Genomic DNA, 23,522 nt, shown 5'->3' with positions numbered 1-23,522 from the left:
GCAAAGGAGCACTAGCGCCATCGAATGGACAGAAACAATCTTCGGGGATATAAAATAAATAGTCTGCAGCTCAAGCAGAAACTTACAATGATTCTGTCATTATTGCCCTAGACATGAATCGACAAAGAGAAAGCAAAGTAGTTGTATGTCTAGAGTTCATTTAAAAAAAAGACAAATAAATAAAAAATAGGTTTCCAGATTAGAATAAAAGAGATCATACAACATTTATTAAAAGTCCGGGGCGGTAACCAAAAGCCATATCACCACAGTAATGATTGATTTTGTGATCTGTATTAGTTTTACTTCCAGCACACATTATAAATGATTCAAAGCTGCTGACCAGTTTTGTTGCTCTATCGTTGACTATGGATTACTCATATTCACACTGCATTTGAAACCATTTCCAAAAGTGTACCATCACATGATGATAACTGTTTAATCAAACTATACCTGCAATGATTTCAGTTCATACATTGCTTCACCACTTGGCCCATGTTCTTCTGCTGCTAGATAATTACAAACATCTACATCTACAAACTTCCTGTTTGTCCTGGTGCCCTTATCAGTAACAACAGTTTTCATGATTGTTACAATTGTGCCCCTCTGCTATCTCTTATCAGGAAGTCAGTGTGTAGAGGAAAACTAAACTGAAGTATATAACAAATGGCTCTAGGTGTTTGGAGAACTGTACATTATTGCAATGAATTGTAGGAATTCTGTGTGAATTTCAAAGTTATATATTGATTCATAATGTACAGTATATGTCATGATTCCTTGTCACAGATTGTCATGATGTGTTTCCACATCATGGATGTAATGGCATAATTAATTAATGAATATTGATTAATGTAAAATTTTAACACTATACTTTGTGTTATATTGGCATTAAATTACTTATTGTATTATTTATTTTTAAAGAAAAATGTTAATACTGCTATTGAAAGGGAAATGGCAAAAGTCACATTCCTAAAGCAAACTTCATTAAATTTAAATATAGAATATAACACTTTAAGCGATATATAGCGTTCTATGTATGAAAAACCTTACAGAGAGCATATTAGCTTTAACTTGTCAGTACTACAGCAAACAATTATTTAAATATTATCTGAAAAAAAATGTTATACTTTGTGTAAAAGTTAAAATCTCATGTTAAAATTTAGGAGAAATATATTTAGTTCAATTCATATTTATTCGTATAATTCTCTTCATAAGTATAATTAAAAAGCAGTTTTACATAAAATAATGGCATATATATAGCTAGTGAGCTAAGGGTGACAGTGGGGAAAAAACCATCAAGAAAGACAATAAACTAGAGAGATGAATGATTTAAATAAATACCTTTTTCAAAAACAATGTACAGTTTTGTTTTTCCTTTTTTTTTTCCTCAAATACATTGGGTAAAATACATTTTGTATACAAGTTCTGACTCAATGGAAAGAAATGAAAGGTTTAAATTCACACATTACCCCCCAAATGAAACCAGCTGTAAAGACACACAAAAGCACACAGCAGTTATCTTCACTCCCATTTCCTTTGGTTAGAGACTGTGTGAACATGATACAGTCTCACTCAAAAGGTGCTTCAGCACTGACATTTGGATGACAAAGCTGCTCAGAGACTCAGTCACTGTAACTGCCACTGAGGAATTCCTCTTCACACAGCAGAGTATTGTTGCCTGTTCACATCACACACTAACAATCACATCAGTACAACAACAAAATCTCATTAAACAGTGTAATAAAAATCATGTACTCCAGGATCATATGATTGTGTTATGTTTTCCCCAACAGCAAATACAGTACTAGTCTAACATACAAACTGCAAAAACAACAGTGTCTGTCTCAAGTTTTTGGTTTCTTGCACTGACAACAATTGTTCTTTGTTTCTCACTTTCATTCGCTTCTTTCTTTCTCACCCCAGATTGATATCACCAGCGAACAGGGTAATAAGCAAAATTACAGTGAATCCGGTGAGCAGCCCAGCATTTTGGATCAGGAAGAACACAATCTTTCCTCGATAACCTTTGGCATGTGTAGCCATGATACTGTTCATCTCTGGGAACTGTCAAAACAGCAAACATTGTAATTAGAAATTTAAGGAAAGCTTTTAAACAACCCTCTGGAATACTTGATTCTGATTGGTCAGTCGTGGCATTTTGGGGAACATTTTTACTGTTGTTCATGACAATGGTACAATTTTACCTTTTCTAGTATCACAGCTCGGACTTTGCTCGTTCTTCTTTCTTACAAATGCAACTTAGTATTGCTTACAGTGAAAATGATCTTAGATTATTTTAAAATAATATAAAATTGTTGCCAGGTTGTGACAAATTGGGTCCTCCCACAAAATTTGATCTTCAACTAGCTGTACCATGTACACACAAACTATAATTATTTAAAATATGTGTATAATTGCTTCACAATGCATTAAAAACAATGGGATATAAATTATCTTTGACTTCACATTTATCATAACATTTAACTTAATTCTAAGAACAACAACAACAATAATATACACTTATTATTTAACACTTAATTTAAAGATTGTTGTGATGTGTGTAAACATGTGGTGCATCAGCTAAGCTATCAGGCTAATAAGGTATTGATAAGCTAACTGAAACAGATTTGAATGGCTTTTAAAATGTATTTCAAACATGTAGGACATGTTGTAGGAACTGTGGTCAGGCTTAAAAGAGAGTATCCTTTTTTCTTAGTGGAATCTTTAAGGTATAATAAAACCAATAAATGAATTTAAACTGAAATCAATATTTCATGGGCATGTTTTAAGTGGGTGGGATAATGTACATTCAGGCAGTCATTACTGCAATTCATTTTAAGATATACCACAATAAGGAGATTTCTTACCATGTCTGCAAGGGAGATATAGAGGAACATCCCACCAGCAATGGCAAAGATAGCATTTGGAGCAAAACTCCTGCCCAGCAGGATCCCCAATGCAAGACCCAGATAACAGCACATCGCTGACAGCAAATTAAAAAATGCAGCCTGACCAACACTCATGCCCGAGTTCAACAGAATCACAAAATCACCTACAGAGAAACGTAAAGAAAAATCTGACTTTGTGTAAAAAAAAAAAAAAAAAAAAAAAAAAAAAAAATTAGGTGATCTTTTGATGATACAGTAGGTCTCTTATGTCTGTGTTTTACCCAGCTCATGAGGGAACTCTTCACAGAAGATGGCAATAGAGGTGCTGAAGCCAGTGAGAAGAGAGAGAGTGAAGGACGCTCCGATGGCCAGACCATCGATGAAGTTATGCACAGCGTCACTGACAGTGATCATCCACGCCACAGTCTTTATATTAGACATTGCCTCCCCTTTCAGCCAGTGACAAGTAAATAACACGCATGCATTCTGCACAAATTGAAAAGAAAACAGACATTGATAAATCGTTCTGACCTATTGTAATAAAGGTAAAAAAAAAAATCTAAACTACATATCACCATTTGAGATAAAGTCAAAAGATATATCCAAAGCTGCATTTTTGACTTATAAAGTCACTATCACAAGAAATATATAGTCACAATTGTGGTTTTTAAAGTTATATTCTGATATATATGATATTATAAGTAGTACAGTAAACTCTGACTTGTGTAGTCTAGTATATGTTATATGTATAAAAATAGTGGTGGAACGCAAGTGCTTTGACTGTATGGACGGCCTTATAGTTAAAATATTTTTAGATGGTGAGTGAACATTTCTGAGAGCACCGAAAGGACACAAAGTAAACAAACAGCAGTTGACACAACCACGTCAAAGATCAATAAGCGCTTCTGTAAATCATTCATCTTTAATCTAATTTTTATTGTGCTTTCACCACATCAGGAAATCATGAAAATTTCCTGGAGGATCTGGTAAACATATCTGGTTACTAACAGGGAAATAGCAGTGTAGCATTAACGATTGATAATCCTGCATGTTTATTTTTGTTTGACTATGTATAGAAATCCAAATTAATTGTTACCTGTTCAATGGCTGGACTCACACTTGGGTTGTTGGACTTTTCATTGATAGAGTTGATCTCATGATTGGTGTTGTTTGTGATGATGTCACCGCTGATGTTGTTTATGACAGCGTCATTGCTAAAGGTGGTGATGGTGATGTCAGCTGACTGCAGGGGAGGGAAATGACTGTGTCCCAGCTGCAGTGGAGGTGAACCATTCAGTTAGGCCTGAAAACAGCTTGATCTGTTCTAGTGAATAATGCCCAAACACACGCAAGCTCTTACCTCTGGATCTGCTTTCAGTACCATCTTTAAAACTCGTTCAATGAAGAACAAAATGTAAAATCCACCAAAAATCCCAACTACGTTTAGCACATAGTTATCGTCTTTAGGATCTAAGCCAAGGGCCTGTTCAGTTGGCAAAAAAAGATAAGAGTTAATTTGAGTAACTGACTGGTTTTGGCCAGTCTGATAACGTTTTCCCTCCTAGAGCTACATATTTTCCCATCTAAACCTTTGTAAGCCATTTTATCTCTCAAATATCATCTCATAGTCTCATTGCAACTCATTCTTACCTCTGGGATAAGTTGCAGTACAGCATTTGAAAACAGTGTCCCAATGGCCAATCCAATGAAATACGTCAAGACTTTTGGAAAATATGTTTTTTTAGTCAAAGGCACCAGAAATAACCCCAACAGAGCAGCGAAGTTTATCACGGTCACAGCCAGGAAACCATAACCCCAAACTACAGGAAGGAGGACATAGATTTACACACATTTTAACCATATCAAAATTTTCCCCAACAATTAAATTCAAGAAGTGAGAAGAACTTTAGTTTCAGTTTCTCACAATTCATTGCATCTCAACACAGAAACCTAATGCAGGAAGTGTATTAGGTTTCGATACTGGGATGCAGTGAAGTCAAATACTATCTCTTGTACAGTCTGTTAGTGTGGACATCATTACCATATGAAATGGGAACAGACAAAGGCTGTTTTTTTCTGAATGTAAAATGAGAAACTGATGCTGCACAGTTCAAGTCCCTCAACAAAATGAATGAATCAACAATGTGATGATGGGTCATGGAAAATCCACTTATCAGTTAAAGCGTTAGTTCTCTAAAAGAATCTGTGTGTAATGTGTGGAGTGACAATATTATTAACTTTTAACCATTATAATTCATAAGAAAAAAGGGCAAAACCATGATTACACATAAGTGTGCATTTCTTTGTTAAGTAAATACACTGTACACCCAAAATAAATACTAGGCAATCAATCTGTAACTCACTGATAAACTGATAAAAGATTATAAGGTCTCCAGAGGTTTTACTGTAAACTCTGCCTACTCATTACTCAAAATATATTTTCCTGGCTCCATACAGCACATTTGATTGTCGCTTCCACCAAGGTGAAGGCATTTGTGGCAATCATACTCACCTTTGTGATCAGGTAATGATGAAGAATCATTATGGTTTGAGAGGGAGCTGTAAGGGCAGGAAGGAAGTAGGACCTGATTGAGAATAGCTGGACACATCATCTCCAGATCACTGGGACTGACGGCTGATGCGTTGCTTAATCCAAAGACAGACAGCAGCTCTGACAATGAAGAACACTACCAAAAAACATATATATATTTATTACATTTGATATGCAAAATATGTTTTGGTGACAATTCTATACATAAAAATCATATTTAATTAGGTTTTCAAACTTTTCAGGGACCCCGTTTTCATATACATAATTACCTTTATTTTTTAAGAAACCATATAACAATTAATTATGTTGCCAGAGTTAAACATTACTTATACATTTTCTCAACCGTTACCTAGATATTTTCTATTTTCATTTATTTTATTTCTATAACTCTTCTGATTTAAATTAGACAGATATAAAGTAAATATTAAAAAAAAAAAAAAAAAAAAATTCGGTTTCTAAACCAAAAATATAAAGAACGTTGCACAAATACATAATACACATTATCCAAACAATAATACATTTTTTATATATTAAAACAAAACACATCGGTACATCAGATTATGCTGATCGCCAAATATAGCCTACAGATAAAAAAATCAAATTATTGCAAATTATATAAAAGAAAAACAGAAAGAAAGGGGTGATTGAAATAATATAATCTTCTAATCATTATGACTCAAGATGCAACGGAAAACAGTTTCCTCAAATTTTGTCAAATTAAGCTATGTTGCTATAAAATTAAATACAAACAGGTAGAGGTGCTTCCCGTTAGTAAAGAAGAAAAGTCAGGCCTTCTACAAAGCCAAAATAATTCCACATTGAAAAGGTAGACTAATATTTATTCGGGTGAGGCTCTCCAACAAATTTGACCATGCAGCCTCGAGCGATTAATCCAAAATATGTATTTTCACTTGTGACTTTCACTTGTGTTGCTTATTTGTTCTAATAGATAAAGCGTTGCTTGCCAATACAAACATATACAACCTTTCCACTTGCATTTTCATATAAATGGGTAAAATCCTAACAGAAAGAGTGAGATGGACGGGCAGATGTGTGTGAGACGGGACGCACGTGCACCATTACCTCGGTGTTCTTCAGCGGATTGGTGTTAGCATCGACCGACGGCGCGCGGCGACTGGTGATGAGGCGCAGAAAGTTTTCCAGGTTTCCTGTGGACAGCGAACCGCTCTCACCGTAGAAGCGCAAAACATTTTGAATAAAACTTTCCTCCATAGCTCGATCCTTTCGATATGAATAACTTTACCGAACAACTATCCGAGAGTCAAGACGAATGGAAACCACATGCGTACATTCAAACTATTAACAGAAGCCGCAGGTTAATAAATGACAAACCCAATTGTTTTATTTCCTTTCCAGAAATGATGTGCAATCTCCCTAGGGTGGGAGAAACAGCTATTTGTCGACTTTCCTAATCAGTGCAGTCAGTGATACACCTCTGACGCGCCCTCCATTCCTCCGCAGAGCTCGCGCGAGGAGCAGGCTGCTGGACAGAGGGGCAAAGAACAGCGACATGCTGCTGCCCAAACACTGCCACACCAGCGATCACTCCCTGTGTCAATGAAGCCTTTGTTTGCGCTTTTCCAGACATTCTTGCAACGTGTTCAGGTCTGACTTGAGTAACTTTCGAACAAAAAAGAACAAAATCTCAATATTTACACATTTCTCCATCAAGCCTATTTTTAATTTTTAAGGTTACTGACCAACCATGACTTGCGTTTTTCAAAAATAGTCAAATTAACTAAAAATATAAAAAAATTAATATTTTATATTATTGCAAATATATATATATCAAATGATTCAAGTATTTGACAACAATGCACTTTGTTTTTATATGGATAGTTATGGAATAATATTTTAATATGTATATAAACTTAGCCTAATAATTAACAGTTGTATAGTTGATTGTAAAGAAGCCAGACAACACAAAAAGCATATAAAATCAGTAGACATCCCTGAGAGACGTGATATGAAGGTTTGCAGTGATTTCTTCAGCAGTGGTGGGTCTCCATGCTCCAAAAATAACTGTGGACTTTTTAGACAGCATCAGGAAACCATTGACATCAAAGTGACCAGGAATATTGTCAACATCCAGCCAAACATACACAGCTGGAAAGGAGCAGTGCAGAGTCACGAAAAAGTTCTGCACAATTCCAGTGTCCTTTACCGTAAACTGCAATATATACATAAAATACACCTGTCAGTCAGTTGAGGGATTCAGTTTCTTAAGGACAAGCTCTATTTGTGTAGAAACACATTTTAGGAATGTAGTAAATGAGTGAATTATCTAAGGAGGGTGGGGGTGTGTCTGTAAATGGTGTGTGAGAATGCATGGTTTTTACCGTGATGTTGGGTTTCTGCAAACCCTCTGCATATCGTGGAGAGCTGAGGAAGAAGTGATTGTGAGGGCTGATCATTTGATCATCCGGACTACTGAGATGAAAAGCTACTATGCATGAACGCCGTGTGCAGTTCCCACATTGTGTTAGCAGAGCAGATATAGAGTGCTGAAACACAAGGGTGCTTCCTCCTGCTTTTATTTTAGTCATGTTGGACTCTAAAGAGCACACAACATTAAAGCTGCTCCAGCTGTGTAATTTCACCTGTGAACATGAGTATAATATGAAAAATTCTGGTCAAAATTCATAAATAAACTAATGCAAGTAAACACAAAATGAAAACGTTTATGCTATATGGAAAGTCCATTGTTTGCCCCAAAATTTGGCTTAAAATATACTCACTCTCAGGCAGAGGAGTTTGTTTATTCATCCGAGCAGATTTGAAGAAATGACATCACTTGCTCACCAAAGGATCCTCTGCAGTAAATAGGTGCCATCAAAACGAGCGTCCAAACAGCTAATAAAACTTCAGTCCATCAATTAACATCTTGTGAATTGAAAAGCTGTGTATTTGTAATAAATCCAATAGGGCACTTTAAATTTAAAGCACCGCTTCTGGCCAAAATACAAGTCCATAATAACATTAAAAAGTCCATTCACTGTTGTCCTCTCACATCAAAGTCAGACATGTTTGTTTAGAACTGTTTTGGACTGCTGATTCTAAACAGTCCACATTTTTGTGCATATTCCTCTCCTGATTCAGACAAGACAGCTTTTTAAAATGAAGAAAACAATACTACGGGTAGAGGACTCCTATTTAAGTGTTTTTAAGCTGGAAGCAACGGTTTAAAAACACCTCAGTGATGGGTTTATTAAAAACAGGCAGCTTTTCACTTCACAAGAAGTTAATTGATTGACTGGAGCAGATTATTGTGATGTTTTTATCAGCTGTTTGGACTCTTTTTCTGACGGCACCCATTCACTGCAGAGAATCCACTAGTCAGCAAGTGATGTAATGCTACATTTCTCCAAATCTGATGAAGAAGCAAACTCATCTAGATCCTGGATGGACTGAGGGTGAGTACGTTTTCAGCAAATCCTCATTTTTGGAAAAACAATTTCTTTAATTCTCTCTCTTAAAATTTCCATTAATTCTCTAAAGTAAAATGTCAATTTTAATTCTATAATCATTATATAAAAACCAAAAAAAACAGTACTACCATCTTACCTTAGCTTTGACATTCTGCTTCTCAGAGTGGCTGTCAGAGACAGCATAGATCAGCAGGTCTCCTTTATCCTCAATCCCCGATGAGAGTATAGGAGAATAAAAATCTGTAGCCCAGTAGTGTAGCATTTTCCATTTACCACCAAACTCTGAATTTACAAGATATTTCTCAGTCAACAAGCATACTTTGACTTTACATGCTCATGTGCACATATACATGTAAAAAAAATAAACAATGAAACATGTACATGATTTATTTACCTACAGAGGACCAGGAAGGCCCCTGCCAAATATCATTGAGCTGCCAGTAAAGGGTGCCCATCGTGTGACCTTTGCCCTCAATGATGTCACTGCGGCTGCGGCGGTAGAATTCTGTTTGAATCTTCACACACTGGGCCTGCATCACCTGTTCAAACCAAAGTGTGTCATATTGGGCACATTACTAATGTCCTGGAAGACATTTGAGATATATATATATATATATATATATATATGCTACTGCTTAAAAGTTTGGGGTTGGCAAGTTGTTTTAATCTCTTATGCTCACAAAGGCTGCATTTATTTGATCAAAAATACAGTGAAAACAGTCATATTGTGAAATATTATTACCATTTAAAATAACTAATCTATTTTAGAAGAGGTGACGATTTAATGAAGTGATGTGCGTTCACCTGAGTGATGTAAATAGTGTCTCTATATTTCTGCACCGGGTCTGTGCTGTTAGGGAGAATGTAATGTAGTTCTGCTTGCTTTAACATCTGCTGATTACCATCTTCATGATGCTGCCGATGAGCTGAGAAATTGCTGCTGAAATCCCAGTCTGAAGACACTGAAACCTGGTTGAAGTTGAAGTTGGAAAAACAAGAGTGCTTGATGATGATACATTAGCCTTTGGAAAAGAGGCATGCTTAATTGTTTTAAATGTGCACTTGTAGTGTACTTCGAACCTATATAATATATATATTTTTTAAAATGTGCTTGCAAATTATGCAAAATTAAACAAAAGGCCATTTAAGTGTACCTAAAAAGAGCACAGTTTCATTGGGATCAGAACATAATCTAGTATTAGGTGTTCCATACTGTGACTGTAGGATTTGCATTAAGTATAATACCTTACTAAGTGTTGACAATGAAGGCCAGGACTGGAAGCCATACTCAGAAGCAAAGCGTGTACGAGGGAAAGCAGTCCAGTCCCAGCAATCCTTGTAATAGCTGTAGTAGTGGGTGTCTCCATAGTGGGAGTCATATGGGTCCTTAGCCACCCAGCCTTCCTTCTCAGACTCAACCCCATTGGTTGGACTGGACACTAGAAAAGGACGGGTGCTGTCCTCCTGAATTAAAGCACAGCAGCATTTGGTAAAGGCTTAAGTTGGTACTTTAATGTTATTGTGTGTGTGTGTCCCAGTCTCACCTGCAGAACGATGTCTCTGATGTTCTCAACATACAGACTGACATAGTCTTTCACGTACAGTGGTCGCGCAGCAACAGGTATGTTGAACCAGTCCGTTGCTATGGCAGCTTCATTCTCATTGTTCCCGCTCCAGATGATCACAGAGGGGTGAGATTTCAACCGTCGGACCTGAAAAAAATGTCCATATCATTGATACTCACAATGATGCTCATTTTCTTTCTCCTAGATGTGTCATTTATTCAAAAGATACATTAAAAATGCAAGTCACACATACGATGGCTTGAATACACTTCTAATTTTTTTATTAAAGTTGAAATATAACTGAAATATAAATATATCTCTTAATAGTAAAAAAAAAACATTTGACCCTTGAAGCAGTATTATTATTATTATTATTATCATATTACTTACATTTTTGATTAGCTTTAATTTTTTTACTTTAATTTCAGTTTAAGGTTTCGTAATTCTGTTATGGAGTTTTGTCGTTTCTATTAGTTTTTGTTTTTTAGATTTATACTGAGCTTTAATTTATTTGAATTCTATTTTAGTACTCACAGAAAAAAACTTATTCTATTTTTTGTTTTTATATATATTTTACATATATATATATATATATATATATATATATATATATATATTATTCCTCTCAAATGATTAATCACGATTAATCGCATCCAAAATATAAGTTTTGTTAATGTAATATGTGTGTGTACTGTGGATATTTATTATGTATATATAAATATACACACATGCATGTATATTTAAGAGAAATGTTTTATATATGTATATATATATATATATATATATATATATACACACACATAAATATTAAAAAAATATATACTGTTTACTGTATATGTATATATACATTAAAAAATATACACGGTACACGCACACATTTAAACAAAAACAAAAATTTTGAATGCGATTAACCGTGATTAATCGTTTGACAGCACTAAAATTATTATTTTTCAATTAATAACAAATTCTAGTAGTGATAATACATTATATTTGTACTAAAATACTTTAACAAAGTATCTTCTTTTGTGTTTAACATAAGTAAGAATCTCATATATTAATCTCATATGTTAAATTCTAAAGCTCAAAGTTCAATGCCAAGCGAGATCTTTTATTTAACAGAATTCGCCTACAAAAAATGACCCATTTGGACTATATCCATCTAGTTCCTGCAGTAATGACATCACTAAAACAGTTTTTTGACTAACCTCCGCCCACATGAATTCACAAAAAGGGGGGCGTGGTCTCGTTGCGCTCCGACTGAGAAGGAGGAAGAGCTTCGTTTGTGTTTGTAGCTAGTCATCGAAACGCTGTTATTTTCATCTCGGAGTCCGATCACCTTTGTTTGGGCTTCCCAGGGATGCTGTACTTAGAGATTAATGGTTACAATTTATGTTTAACTCGATTCCCGAAAATTATAATCCACATGTAAAACTATGTGCAGCACATTTTGCTGAGGACATGTAGCGGGTGATATAAATTATATGATTCAAAATTAATTGTCTGTATTAATTAGCAGACACTAATAACAAAACAGTATTTAAATTATTTACACTTTGAGCTATATATTTATATATATATATGGACCAATTGCACACCAGAAAATCACAGGAACAGCTACTAGAGGTAGCACTTTACTTTGTAAAGTACTTTACTTTGAATAATTTCCCCAAATAATAGTAGGCCTTTTCAAAAGAAAATAATTAAATCAACAAAAGGAAAATAAAACAACAAATAAATCACATTTTTCAATGTAAAATAAATAAAAAAAACCTCTTCAAATATAGTCAGTTATCACTGGTTTACAGTCACCTGTTACCGTCACAGTGAATTAACCCTAGTAACACCAGATTCACTGTGTATAAGATAACCCTCTCAAGGAAAACTTCTTGAAAGCAAATCAAAGTTCAGTTCAATCAGTCACTGATATCAGATTTCGTTCAGTCACTTATCTCGAATCTAACGATGCATCTGTTAATTCACAGTTCCATTCAGGAAAAAAAAAGAAACAAAGATGTCTCTGTTGTCCTCTTTCTTCTCCTAGCGTTTGATTGGGTGGCTCGCCATCAACGGAACTTTCCGATGAATTAAAAAAACCTGACCACATCCAGTATTTCCAGACGATAATACTTCAAGATTAACATTCACACGAACATAAAATTAACTGGATTCTTTCAACACAACTGTCTCTTCATGAAATCCAACATGAAATCCCGTTTTTAAACAAAATCAATCAAGTTTACACCTATTTCCTTCTTTTTTTTTTTTAGAGAATACTTGCTCTAGCTTATTGCTCTCCTCTCGGTTGCTATGTCAATTTTCGCTGCTTCTACTGACTCAGCAGGGCGTAGTTTCTCAGTCTTCTCTCATTGGTCAATTCTATTCTCAAGTCTTATTTGAATTATTCCTCTTCCACATTTATTTTTTCCTCTTACATTATTTTTTCAGTTAACAATCATATAAGTATACGTTATAATTAATTTAAACTATATACAATTCTTATTATTAATCCTGAAATTAAATCAGGTTTACACTCTCCCCTCCTAACTGTGTATGTCCTCGGAACACAAATTAAGGTAATATAACCTTCACACAATCTGTGTTTGAGATATTGCAATCGACTCACTAGGATTTGCAATACCACTCAAGGCAGTTACAAAAGCAGTATTCAATTCTTGGAACAAAGATTGGGCTACCTGGATCAAGGGATTTCCAAGACTTGGATAGGTAAGTATCCTAGGATTTGTCTTTTCCCTAGTAGAACGTCTGCACTCAGTTTCCACAACAGTGTTGCCTACATTCAAAGGGCTGTTATCCTCACCACTCTCTCCTCCAACATTGTCTCCATTAACATTTTCTGCTTCCGGTGTATGGGTCGACTCAACGGATGCTGCAACATCAGGTGAGTTTTCAGCAGAAACTTTCACAGGCGAGTGATCTTCTACCATTTCAGGTGATTGAATTTCTTCTGTGTTACCCACAGGTAAAGAACTTCCTGGAGTTACAACAAGTAAGACATCCCTTTGTCTAGGAAAGTCATGGTAAGTTATGAACTTTGTTTCCTCATCTGGATAATTGCGAAATGCAGAATCAGAGATTTCATCGTACATTTCTGAATTAACAGTCAACTCCTCTTGTTCTTGCAAACCAAGACTCGACCTAATCCTAGGCTTTGGTACAACAGGATCCACACTTTCAGGAGCAGGCAAAAATCCGCAAGGAAGTAGTAGGTCTCTATGCAGAGTACGAACTGGACCATCCTTTGTCTCCGGACGAATTGTATAGACAGGTATATTGTCCGCTCGCTTCATCACTACATAGACTTCAGACTCCCACTTATCAGCGAGTTTATGCTTCCCACGAATCCTAACATTTCGCACCAACACACGGTCTCCCACTTCCAAGGTAGACTCAGTCACACGCTTATCAAAGCGAACTTTGTTCCTTTCCGCAAGCTTCAGCGCATTGCGTGTAGAAATCTCATAGCTCTCTTTTAAGAGTGACTTCAAGTGCTGCACATACTGGGAATGCGATGTCTGTAAGATTCCTTCTCTAGGAAACCCAAATGCCAAATCAAGTGGCAACCAAGGTTGTCGCCCAAACATTAATTCATACGGAGAAAATCCTGTACTCTCATGCTTAGTACAGTTATACGCATGAACTAAGGGTTTGACAAATTCCTTCCAACGACTCTTATCTTTCTCCTCCAGAGTTCCCAGCATACCTAAGAGTGTGCGATTGAATCGCTCCACTGGATTCCCTCGAGGGTGATAAGGTGTAGTGCGAATTTTCTGTATTCCAGCTATTGCACAAAGCTCTTTGATCGTATGCGACTCGAAGTCTGGCCCTTGATCACTGTGCAAGCGTTACAGGTCTTTATTCTGTGTTCTACCTCAGAACCCATTCTCGGCCAATAAAACCGCGCTCGGACCAAATCCAGGGTCCTTTCTATGCCCATATGACCCATCTGATCATGTAATTGGTTCACGGCATAGAATCTGAGTTCCTCGGGCAACACCAACTGGTATGTGATAGAATCTCTGTGCAAAACTCCCTCTTTCATTTCTGCTTACCAGCTCGGTACTGGAGTGTGAATGAGAACGTGTATAAAGCAGCAAGCCATCGGTAACTGACAGCATCTAACTTGGCAGTCGTCAATAGGTAAGTCAACGGATTGCTGTCAGTAACAACCGTGAATGAACTGCCGTAAAGGTAGTCATGGAATTTCTCTGTTACCGCCCACTTGAGCGCTAAGAATTCAAGTTTGTGCGCTGGGTAACGCGATTCACTCCGGGATAGCCTCCTGCTGGCAAAAGCAATGACTCGTTGCTGCCTGTCCTGCTCCTGATACAGCGCAGCCCCCAATCCTGAGGTGCTAGCATCTGTATGAAGAATGTAAGAAAGCTTAGGGTTAGCGAAACCCAAGACAGGAGCAGTAGAGAGCTTGATGATCGATGTTTCAAACGCTGTTTGACAAGAAGGGGTCCAACGACCACCAAATGGCTCTTTGGTATTGCAGTACTGATCTTCTTTACCAAGCTTTTTGACACCTTTTCTCAATGGAGGATATCCAGAAGTCAATTCATTCAAGGGCTTCACAATCTGGGAATAGTCCTTTATAAATCTCCGGTAGTAACCAGAAAACCCTAAAAATGACCTTAACTCTTTAAGGGTTTTAGGATGTGGCCAGGTCTTTATGGCCTCTATCTTCTCGGGATCAGTTTCTACTCCACGCTCGGACACAATGTGACCCAAGTACTTCACAGAAGTTTGGAAAAACCGACACTTCTCTGGTGACAGCTTCAATCCATATTCTCTCAAGCGAGTAAGCACTTGCAGTAAGCACCTTTCGTGTTCCTCCAGAGTCTTGGAAAATACAATCAAGTCATCTAGAAACACGAGTTCTTCCTTCAAGTTGATATCCCCCATGCACTTCTCCATTAACCGTTGGAAGGTACTCGGTGCGTTGGTTACTCCTTGAGGCATCCTGTTGAATTCCCAAAATTCTAAGGGACACACGAAAGCGGTTTTGGGTTTATCGGTTTCCTCTACCTCAATTCGATAATATCCCGACTTTAAGTCAAGCACGGTGAACCATTTTGAACCATTCAGAGCTGCAAATGTCTCTTCCAAGTTAGGCAAGGCATATGCGTCCTTTATCGTTTGCAGATTCAACTTCCTGTAATCAATACAAAGTCGGACATCGCCGTTCTTCTTCCTAACCACCACTATGGGTGAAGAAAAAGGAGACTCTGATTCACGGATAATACCGCTCGACAGAAGCTCTTGAAGATGTTTGCGCACAGTTTCAAAATCTTGCGGATGAATGGGTCGTGCTTTCTGCTTAAATGGGGTCTCGTTATTCAGCTTGATACGGTGCTTTACTTTCTGAGTCCATCCAAAGTCTAGTTCATGGTGGGCAAAGACCTCAGGCATTTCGTTAAGCTGCCTGGAAATCCTATATTTCCACTCTTGTGACAATGGTGAATTACCAAAGTTCAAAGTCACCTTTGACTTTTTACTCATCTCAGGTTCAATGCTCTGCGAATCAGACTTGGATACGGCTCTATTAGATGAAAGCACGGACTCCATCGCATGCATTTCAGCAATGATGCACCTTTGTGGGATTATCACATCATGATCGGCCTCATTTGTGAGGACCACAGGAAGACATCCTGACTTCTCAGGAGGAAAAGTAAGTAAACAACACTTCACTACAACTCCCCCTGGTAAGGACGATACAGTTGGGTGTTCCACCACAACCCATTTGTCAACTGGAGTTTCCAATACATGAATGGCACCCTCTAAGACAAGTGTTTGACCAGCGGTCAAGACTTCAGGTGTCCAACTCTTCAGTCTGACATGACCAAGAATACCAGTTTCACAGCGTTTGTGACGTAGTTCAAGAGTGTATAGGACAGCCCTATAACCATACAAATCTGGAATGAAAGGGAAGGATATTTGTTTTAGATGTTCTTCATACAAAGTATCCAGAGTGTTTGTTCCGACTAGAACCAAAGGTTGGGTGTGGGACTTAATGTCCGGCACCACCAAAGCAACGGTGGGAATCTCAGTTCTGACGCCAACAAATTCTGCTGGAAAGGTTATGTTCAGGTGCACCCTGCCACAAGTTTTGGAATTTGGTTCGGAGTTGCAATAGATTGCTATGTGGCTATCTTCTCCACACTTGAAGCAATACCATGGCCTGGGCTTTTCAACTTGATTCCTCATTTCATTCACGGTAGCTTCAAAATTTGTTTTCTGGGGTTTCTTTTCCACTACAGGGGTTTTCCGAGCTTTGACTGGCAGAGTAGTTTTCTTGACAGCTCCAGCATTAGTAGTCAGTCTTGCCAGTTGACTCTGAAGACTGGCTATTTGCCTCCTTAGCTCCTTAGTCTCAGATGCGACTGACAGCACATCAGGACGCCCTGGTTGATCAGTCTCATCAACCAGCCATGTTCTTTGAGTGTGGACTTGAACACGCTGTTTCACTCCAGCCAAATGTTGCCTCATGCGCTTTGCTTTGGTCGCATATTTGTCTTCTTCAACTCGCAGCATCAGTAACAACTGTGCAAAAGGAGGATTCTCACGTTTTTGTTCCAGACCTAGGTCTGCTATTAGGTTGTTATCCCAGCAGCCCCGACAAAATTGTTTCAACAGATGACGGTCTGCTTCAGTGGACAAGACACCACCCCTCTTAACAGCTATACTCAATGCAGCTTGAAGTCTAGACAAATAAGCTGAAGGTTTTTGAAGTATTCATGAACTTAGCCAAAAGCTCGTCACCATCCTCTACAGTGCCAAAAGCTGAATCAAGTAGTTGCAGATAATCAGATGGAGAGGCTTCAGGGCCCAAATGCTTCACAATGTCAGCAGCCGGGGGTAGAAGGCTGTCTAAAATCTTCCGTGACCCATGAAATTTAGATATGGCAGGGTCTCGCAGGATGAAGTCGACACTTGTGCGCCACGTGTCATATTCTACCTCATTCACAGGCCTGGGAATCCTCCCAGAGAAAGCTCTGAGCCTTGTGGTTGTGAGTGCTTGAGAATTTACTTCCTCAGTCCGCACCACATGCTCAACAACTAATCTTTGTACATCCAGTACAGTAGGTGAAGAATTGAGTTACTCACACAAGTAGCACCAGGTGTCACTTGCTGGCCTCCTGCTGAAAGTGGCTCACCCATTGCTGATGTGGTTTTCTCCAGTTGGTCCTGATCAACATTAGTTTCAGAATGTTTATCAGCAGTGCCTGCCTCAGCACACAAGGGAAAAATTCAGAGCTCATCTCAGTTAGCATTTCACTTAGCATTGTCTCAAAATGAACTCCACTAAGCATTGCGATTTATCTCAATCCTTTAAGATAAGATCTGGTGGCATCCCCTCCCAACTGTTTAGTATACACGCTGGAGACCTCACTACATAGCTAATTTCGGGGTTGTCAATCAACTTGTGGGTGTATGGTAATACAGGTTCTAAAGTTTGCATAGCATTCCCACTGCTAAACTCAACAATCAAGTTTTGGTGAAATTCAGATTCAGGATCTTCAACCTTAATTACTTTAGCTATAGACCCATATTTCTGCAAGACTTCAAGTAACTTCTCATCATCTTCAGTTCCAGTTACTTCACTAACTATCACTGCATTAGGGACCTTGATACCTTCAGTGACAACTCTTTCAATTTGTCAACGACCTTTTTGAACTACTCACCCTGTGTGTCTTCAGTAATAAAACACCACCTCCTGACTGTGCTCGCCAAAGTTTTCTATGTAGCGGGTGATATAAATTATATGATTCAAAATTAAGTGTCTGTATTAATTAGCAGACTTTAATAACAAAACAGTATTTAAATTATTTACACTTTGAGCTATATATTTATATATATATGGACCAATTGCGCACCAGAAAATCACAGGAACGGCTACTGGAGGTAGTGGATATTTACTGAAGAACACAGGAGCCAATAATGCGGTAAGTACTTTACTTTGAATAATTTCCCCAAATAATAGTAGGCCTTTTCAAAAGAAAATAATTAAATCAACAATAGGAAAATAAAACAACAAATAAATCACATTTTTTCAATGTAAAATAAATAAAAAAACCTCTTCAAATATAGTCAGTTATCACTGGTTTACAGTCACCTGTTACCGTCACAGTGAATTAACCCTAGTAACACCAGATTCACTGTGTATAAGATAACCCTCTCAAGGAAAACTTCTTGAAAGCAAATCAAAGTTCAGTTCAATCAGTCACTGATATCAGATTTCATTCAGTCACTTATCTCGAATCTAACGATGCATCTGTTAATTCACAGTTCCATTCAGGAAAAAAAAAGAAACAAAGATGTCTCTGTTGTCCTCTTTCTTCTCCTAGCGTTTGATTGGGTGGCTCGCCATCAACGGAACTTTCCGATGAATTAAAAAAACCTGACCACATCCAGTATTTCCAGACGATAATACTTCAAGATTAACATTCACACGAACATAAAATTAACTGGATTCTTTCAACACAACTGTCTCTTCATGAAATCCAACATGAAATCCCGTTTTTAAACAAAATCAATCAAGTTTACACCTATTTCCTTCTTTTTTTTAGAGAATACTTGCTCTAGCTTATTGCTCTCCTCTCGGTTGCTATGTCAATTTTCGCTGCTTCTACTGACTCAGCAGGGCGTAGTTTCTCAGTCTTCTCTCATTGGTCAATTCTATTCTCAAGTATTATTCGAATTATTCCTCTTCCACATTTATTTATTTTTTCCTCTTACATTATTTTTTCAGTTAACGATCATATAACTATACGTTATAATTAATTTAAACTATATACAATTCTTATTATTAATCCTGAAGTTAAATCAGGGTTACAGACAGCTTCCTCAATCTCAATCAGTTTAATGCCGGATTCGCACAAAGATTATTCTTGAAAGAGCAGTTCCCTCTTTGTCTGGAGGAGGCGTTGTTTATGGACCACAACCGGTAAGTGTATTTTATTATTTAAGTTGGTGCGTTTAACAGTTTCTGTAACTTATTACACAAAGGGCAACGCTGTTTAGCTTTGTTAACTAGATGTTAGGGCTGTGCAAAAAAATCGAATGCGATTTTCATGCGCATCTCATCAGTAAAAACGCTCCTGTGATTATAAGTACATCTCCAGCACATGCTCCTGCCCACTTGCTTCTCAAAACTACTCCAATACTAGCCCAATCGCGTTTCCAGGAGGGCAGCCTGCGCTCAGCTGCTGTCGAATCACAACACAGGAACCACTGGCCCAATCAGAACTCGTTACGTATTTCATATTTTGTAAGTCATCAGCCTGTTTTTATGACAGTGAAAACAGCGGTATACAGATAGGTGAATTGTGTGAAAAATACTGTGTTTTTTTACACGCGAAACATGAACACGTGATATTGCACACTGTAAACACAATCAAAGCTTCAAAAAAGCGTGAAAAACGTGACCTTTAAATTTTAGAATCATTCCATTTAAACGTTTCTTGAAAATGATTTTAAACACTCTGTAATATGTAACTACCCTTTTATTTGTCATTTATTTGAGGTGAACATAACATATGAGAGTGCAATGTATGCAAACCTGCTGAGTGACCTCTTCCCTCACTGTCTGTATAAAATCCTTTTCTGTAGGGTACAATTCACAGGCAAACATGAAGTCCTGCCAAATCTGAAATAAGAGCAAACAAACAATCAAATCAGTTATCATTTAAAGCATGTCACAGGTGGAACATGTCGTATAATAAGCTTACCATGATTCCATACAGATCACACAATCTGTAGAAGACGTCTTGCTCATACACTCCACCACCCCACACTCTTAAAGCATTCATATTGGCCTTCTGTGCAGACCGGAGCAGGATCGTGATCCTGCAATGCAAATGCAGAAACATGACAAGATGACTGAAGTTTCAAAGTGATTTCACATTAAACAGAATTCAGTCTGGCCACTGAACAAGGCTGTTTCAGGTTGTAAATCTACTCACATTTCAGTTGTCACCTGGTCCTGAAAGGCATGAACAGGAATCCAGTTTGAACCTTTAAGGAAAATTGGTTTCCCATTGATCCGGAAGTAGAAGCTGAGGCCAGTGGAGGAGGGTATAGGCTCCTGGACCAACTCCACTGTGCGGAAAGCAACCTTAAACAGAAAACCACAACACAAGAGTGAAAAGGTGCAGACTGAGAATTTTTTTTTATTAAAATAAATAAACAGAGAGAGACATTACCAATCGGTCTGCATTAAATGTCTCTCCACCCTCCAAGTTGACATCTATAGTCAGGCAATATAGAAACTGCTCTCCATGTCCAAACGGCCACCACAAAGTGACATTCTTAGAGTGAACACATTAGATATAATCATATATATCAAGGTTATTAAATAAAAATAAAAATCACTATTTGAAATAAAATAAACATGAAATGAAATACAATAAAATAAACCTTGATTAAAATAACTAAAACTGAAAAAAAAATCTATAAAAACTCTAAGACATTAGATATATATATATATTATATATAATATATATATATATTATATATTTAATGTGTGTGTGTGTGTGTGTTCAAAACACAACAAAATGACTAATTGATTACCAATTAAACTATAATAAAAACTTTTTAAATATTAATTAAAAACTATAATAGTATCCCCAAGTATAATACTATCTGAATGCTAAAATAACCGTGATAAATATGTTATTTCCTCTGAAATGTATGTTTAAATGACACAGGGTGGTCATAATGAAGCAAACTAGACCTGATCTCACCTGATTGATCTGTAAGACAAAGGACTTTTTACCCTCCCCCGGTGTAAGAGACAGTTGAAATTCTGCCTCTGACTGCAGTAGTGGTATGGACAGATGGACAAGACCCTTAGATGCAACAAAAACGTCAAAGAACAATTCCACTTCAACATTCCAGCTTGAATGTTCAGAGTCTGGATACAGAGAAAGACAGAAAAACATGGACAAGAATACAGAACAAAGAGGGTTTTGCATATTATATTGATTTGTTTTGCTATTAATGTCTAAAAACCCATTCTCCTTCATATGCAAATATTTGTGTGTACCATATTTTGGATTTGAAGTATAACCGAGAACCCTTGAAGTGTTGAAGACTTCCAGATGAACTCCCTTCCAGATGCCCAGAGTGGGGAAAGATGGACCCCAGTCCCAGCTAAATGAGCTTTGAGCCTGAAAACACCAAGAGACCAAAACAATTCAATTAGGAAATCAATAACAATAAAGTTTTTTAGCATATTATTTAATTAATTAAATGCATATTGGATGCATATTTATTTAAAATCAGTACTTCAAAAAAAAAGGCATATAGCAATATACTCTAATAAATGTTTTGGGTATGCGCGTGTTACAATGTTTGTACCTTTCTTATAAAGTTAACATGACACTCTCCTTTCTGTACAGGAGGAGGACAGTCAGGCGGTACCCTGTATTCAGTGTGGGCATGACTCCTCTGAGATGCATATGTCACAGCTGACATAATCCTCACCTGGAGAACATTCCCTTCATCCTTCAGCATTCCAGTGACTTCGAAATCCTCAAGAAAAATATATTATGATTTCATTTAAAAAAGTGCTTTTTAAGGACAACCGGTGATTTTATTATTATGCTAGAGTCTGTAAACATACATATAAAGCACGATTCATTAAAACTTCTACTCGTATACGAAACAGTTATTCATTTACATATCTGCGGAACATGTTGTCTGTCTTTCCGATGGTGACTCCATTCAGAGAAATTGTAGAGACTGTGTCCACTCCTTCAAACACTAGGACGGCTTTTCCTTTTCCTCTGTAAAAAGAGCACCTTGTATTCATTCTGTGGTAATGTCACACTGTGGTTATCATATAATCAGCTCTAGATGTACGGTACAAATTAGAGGGTGGGTTTAATTAAACTGAATCACCTAGCATGAGCAGGTACTGAGAATGATGTAGTGTAAGTCCAGTTGTCAAGTGAAATCCATCTGTAGGCCAGGTCATTAAACCTATAATATGGATCCTGCTACACAGAATAATGTTTTTAGGGACAGTAATTTCACAATGTTTGGACTGTTAATACTGACTTCAGAAAATGTGTTTATACCGAAATGAATCCCTGACGCTGCAGAGCAGTATGAACACATCCTGGTACCTCCGCACTGAGAGAAACAGACGAGTTTGAGTTCATCAGCTGCCATTTCCCGTTCAGAGAGATAACATCAGCTCCCAGACTGGCTCTCTTCACTTCAGACGCGAGTGCGCTGGCAAGAAAAGGGACCTCTAAGAGGTAAAAGCACGCAAAAGTCCATACCACACGATTCATGTTTATCGATCATGGCAGACTTGATACTACCAAAGTCATTTCTGTATTAAATAGTTGAATCACGGGACTTGTGAAGCCATAAACACACACCGCCCTGATGTTTTCTGCTGCACTTCCCGGTTCAAATCAAAAGCACAAGCGATCAGCTGCTGTCTCACGTGGAAGCTAAAACATCCGCTGGCGTTAAGGGTATGCGGTTGTCAGATATTCTTCAAAATAATGCTAGAATTTTAAAGACAGAATTTTGACAATGCTTGGAAATTAAATGTAAATGTTGTAGCGAAAACAACTACTAAAACAACTAAAAGTGAAATGATGAGGGCTTTTATTATGCCTGCACTGTGTGGTGGGGGTCCAGCCTTGTAACTTGATTCTTTTGAATACCTTACTAAAAAGCTAATTCACTGATTTGTTAAGTTTTTTTATATAAGTGGACTTTCGTGCATTAGAAAGCAGTAAATTATTCACGCGCTTTAAAGAGGATATCATTAATTCGCCCAAAAATCTAAATTTGGTCATCATTTATTCATCCTCATGTCGTTCCAACTGTATGGATATATTTCTTATGTTGAACAAAAAATAATATATTTTGAAGAATGCTGATAATCAAAGAGTTGATAGTCCCCCTTTAGTTCCACAGTATTTCTTTCCCTACTAAGTCAATGGGGACAAACAACTGTTTGGTTGTTCAAAACAGTTCAAAATCTGGAATAGTTTACAATAAAGAAATAGGTTTGGAATGACATGAG

The 23,522-nt window shown here is 37.2% G+C and overlaps 2 protein-coding genes across 2 annotated transcripts; both read right to left on the bottom strand.

Annotated features, from left to right (window-relative positions):
- Nucleotides 1-1,387: 1,387 nt before the first annotated feature.
- On the bottom strand, nucleotides 1,388-7,078 carry slc39a8 (solute carrier family 39 member 8). Its single transcript, XM_059566450.1, has 8 exons — nucleotides 6,520-7,078; nucleotides 5,398-5,572; nucleotides 4,536-4,705; nucleotides 4,246-4,368; nucleotides 3,982-4,158; nucleotides 3,167-3,371; nucleotides 2,865-3,049; nucleotides 1,388-2,061 (listed from the first exon to the last, which is right to left on the bottom strand). The coding sequence occupies exons 1-8, from the start codon at nucleotides 6,667-6,669 to the stop codon at nucleotides 1,912-1,914; spliced, it is 1,335 nt and encodes a 444-aa protein (XP_059422433.1). The 5' UTR covers nucleotides 6,670-7,078; the 3' UTR covers nucleotides 1,388-1,911.
- A 275-nt stretch (nucleotides 7,079-7,353) lies between these two features.
- On the bottom strand, nucleotides 7,354-22,932 carry manba (mannosidase, beta A, lysosomal). Its single transcript, XM_059566449.1, has 17 exons — nucleotides 22,555-22,932; nucleotides 22,376-22,470; nucleotides 22,155-22,260; nucleotides 21,833-22,006; nucleotides 21,519-21,642; nucleotides 21,217-21,386; nucleotides 20,677-20,781; nucleotides 20,437-20,588; nucleotides 20,203-20,320; nucleotides 20,034-20,120; nucleotides 10,430-10,597; nucleotides 10,131-10,349; nucleotides 9,690-9,854; nucleotides 9,280-9,424; nucleotides 9,022-9,167; nucleotides 7,797-8,057; nucleotides 7,354-7,627 (listed from the first exon to the last, which is right to left on the bottom strand). Exons 1-17 carry the CDS (start codon nucleotides 22,771-22,773, stop codon nucleotides 7,397-7,399), a joined length of 2,685 nt encoding a protein of 894 aa, XP_059422432.1. The 5' UTR covers nucleotides 22,774-22,932; the 3' UTR covers nucleotides 7,354-7,396.
- Between the last annotated feature and the right edge of the window lie 590 nt (nucleotides 22,933-23,522).

This window comes from Carassius carassius, chromosome 14, assembly GCF_963082965.1.
Source record: "Carassius carassius chromosome 14, fCarCar2.1, whole genome shotgun sequence".
Taxonomy (NCBI): domain Eukaryota; kingdom Metazoa; phylum Chordata; class Actinopteri; order Cypriniformes; family Cyprinidae; genus Carassius; species Carassius carassius.
This window is presented reverse-complemented; position numbering and strand designations above follow the sequence as displayed.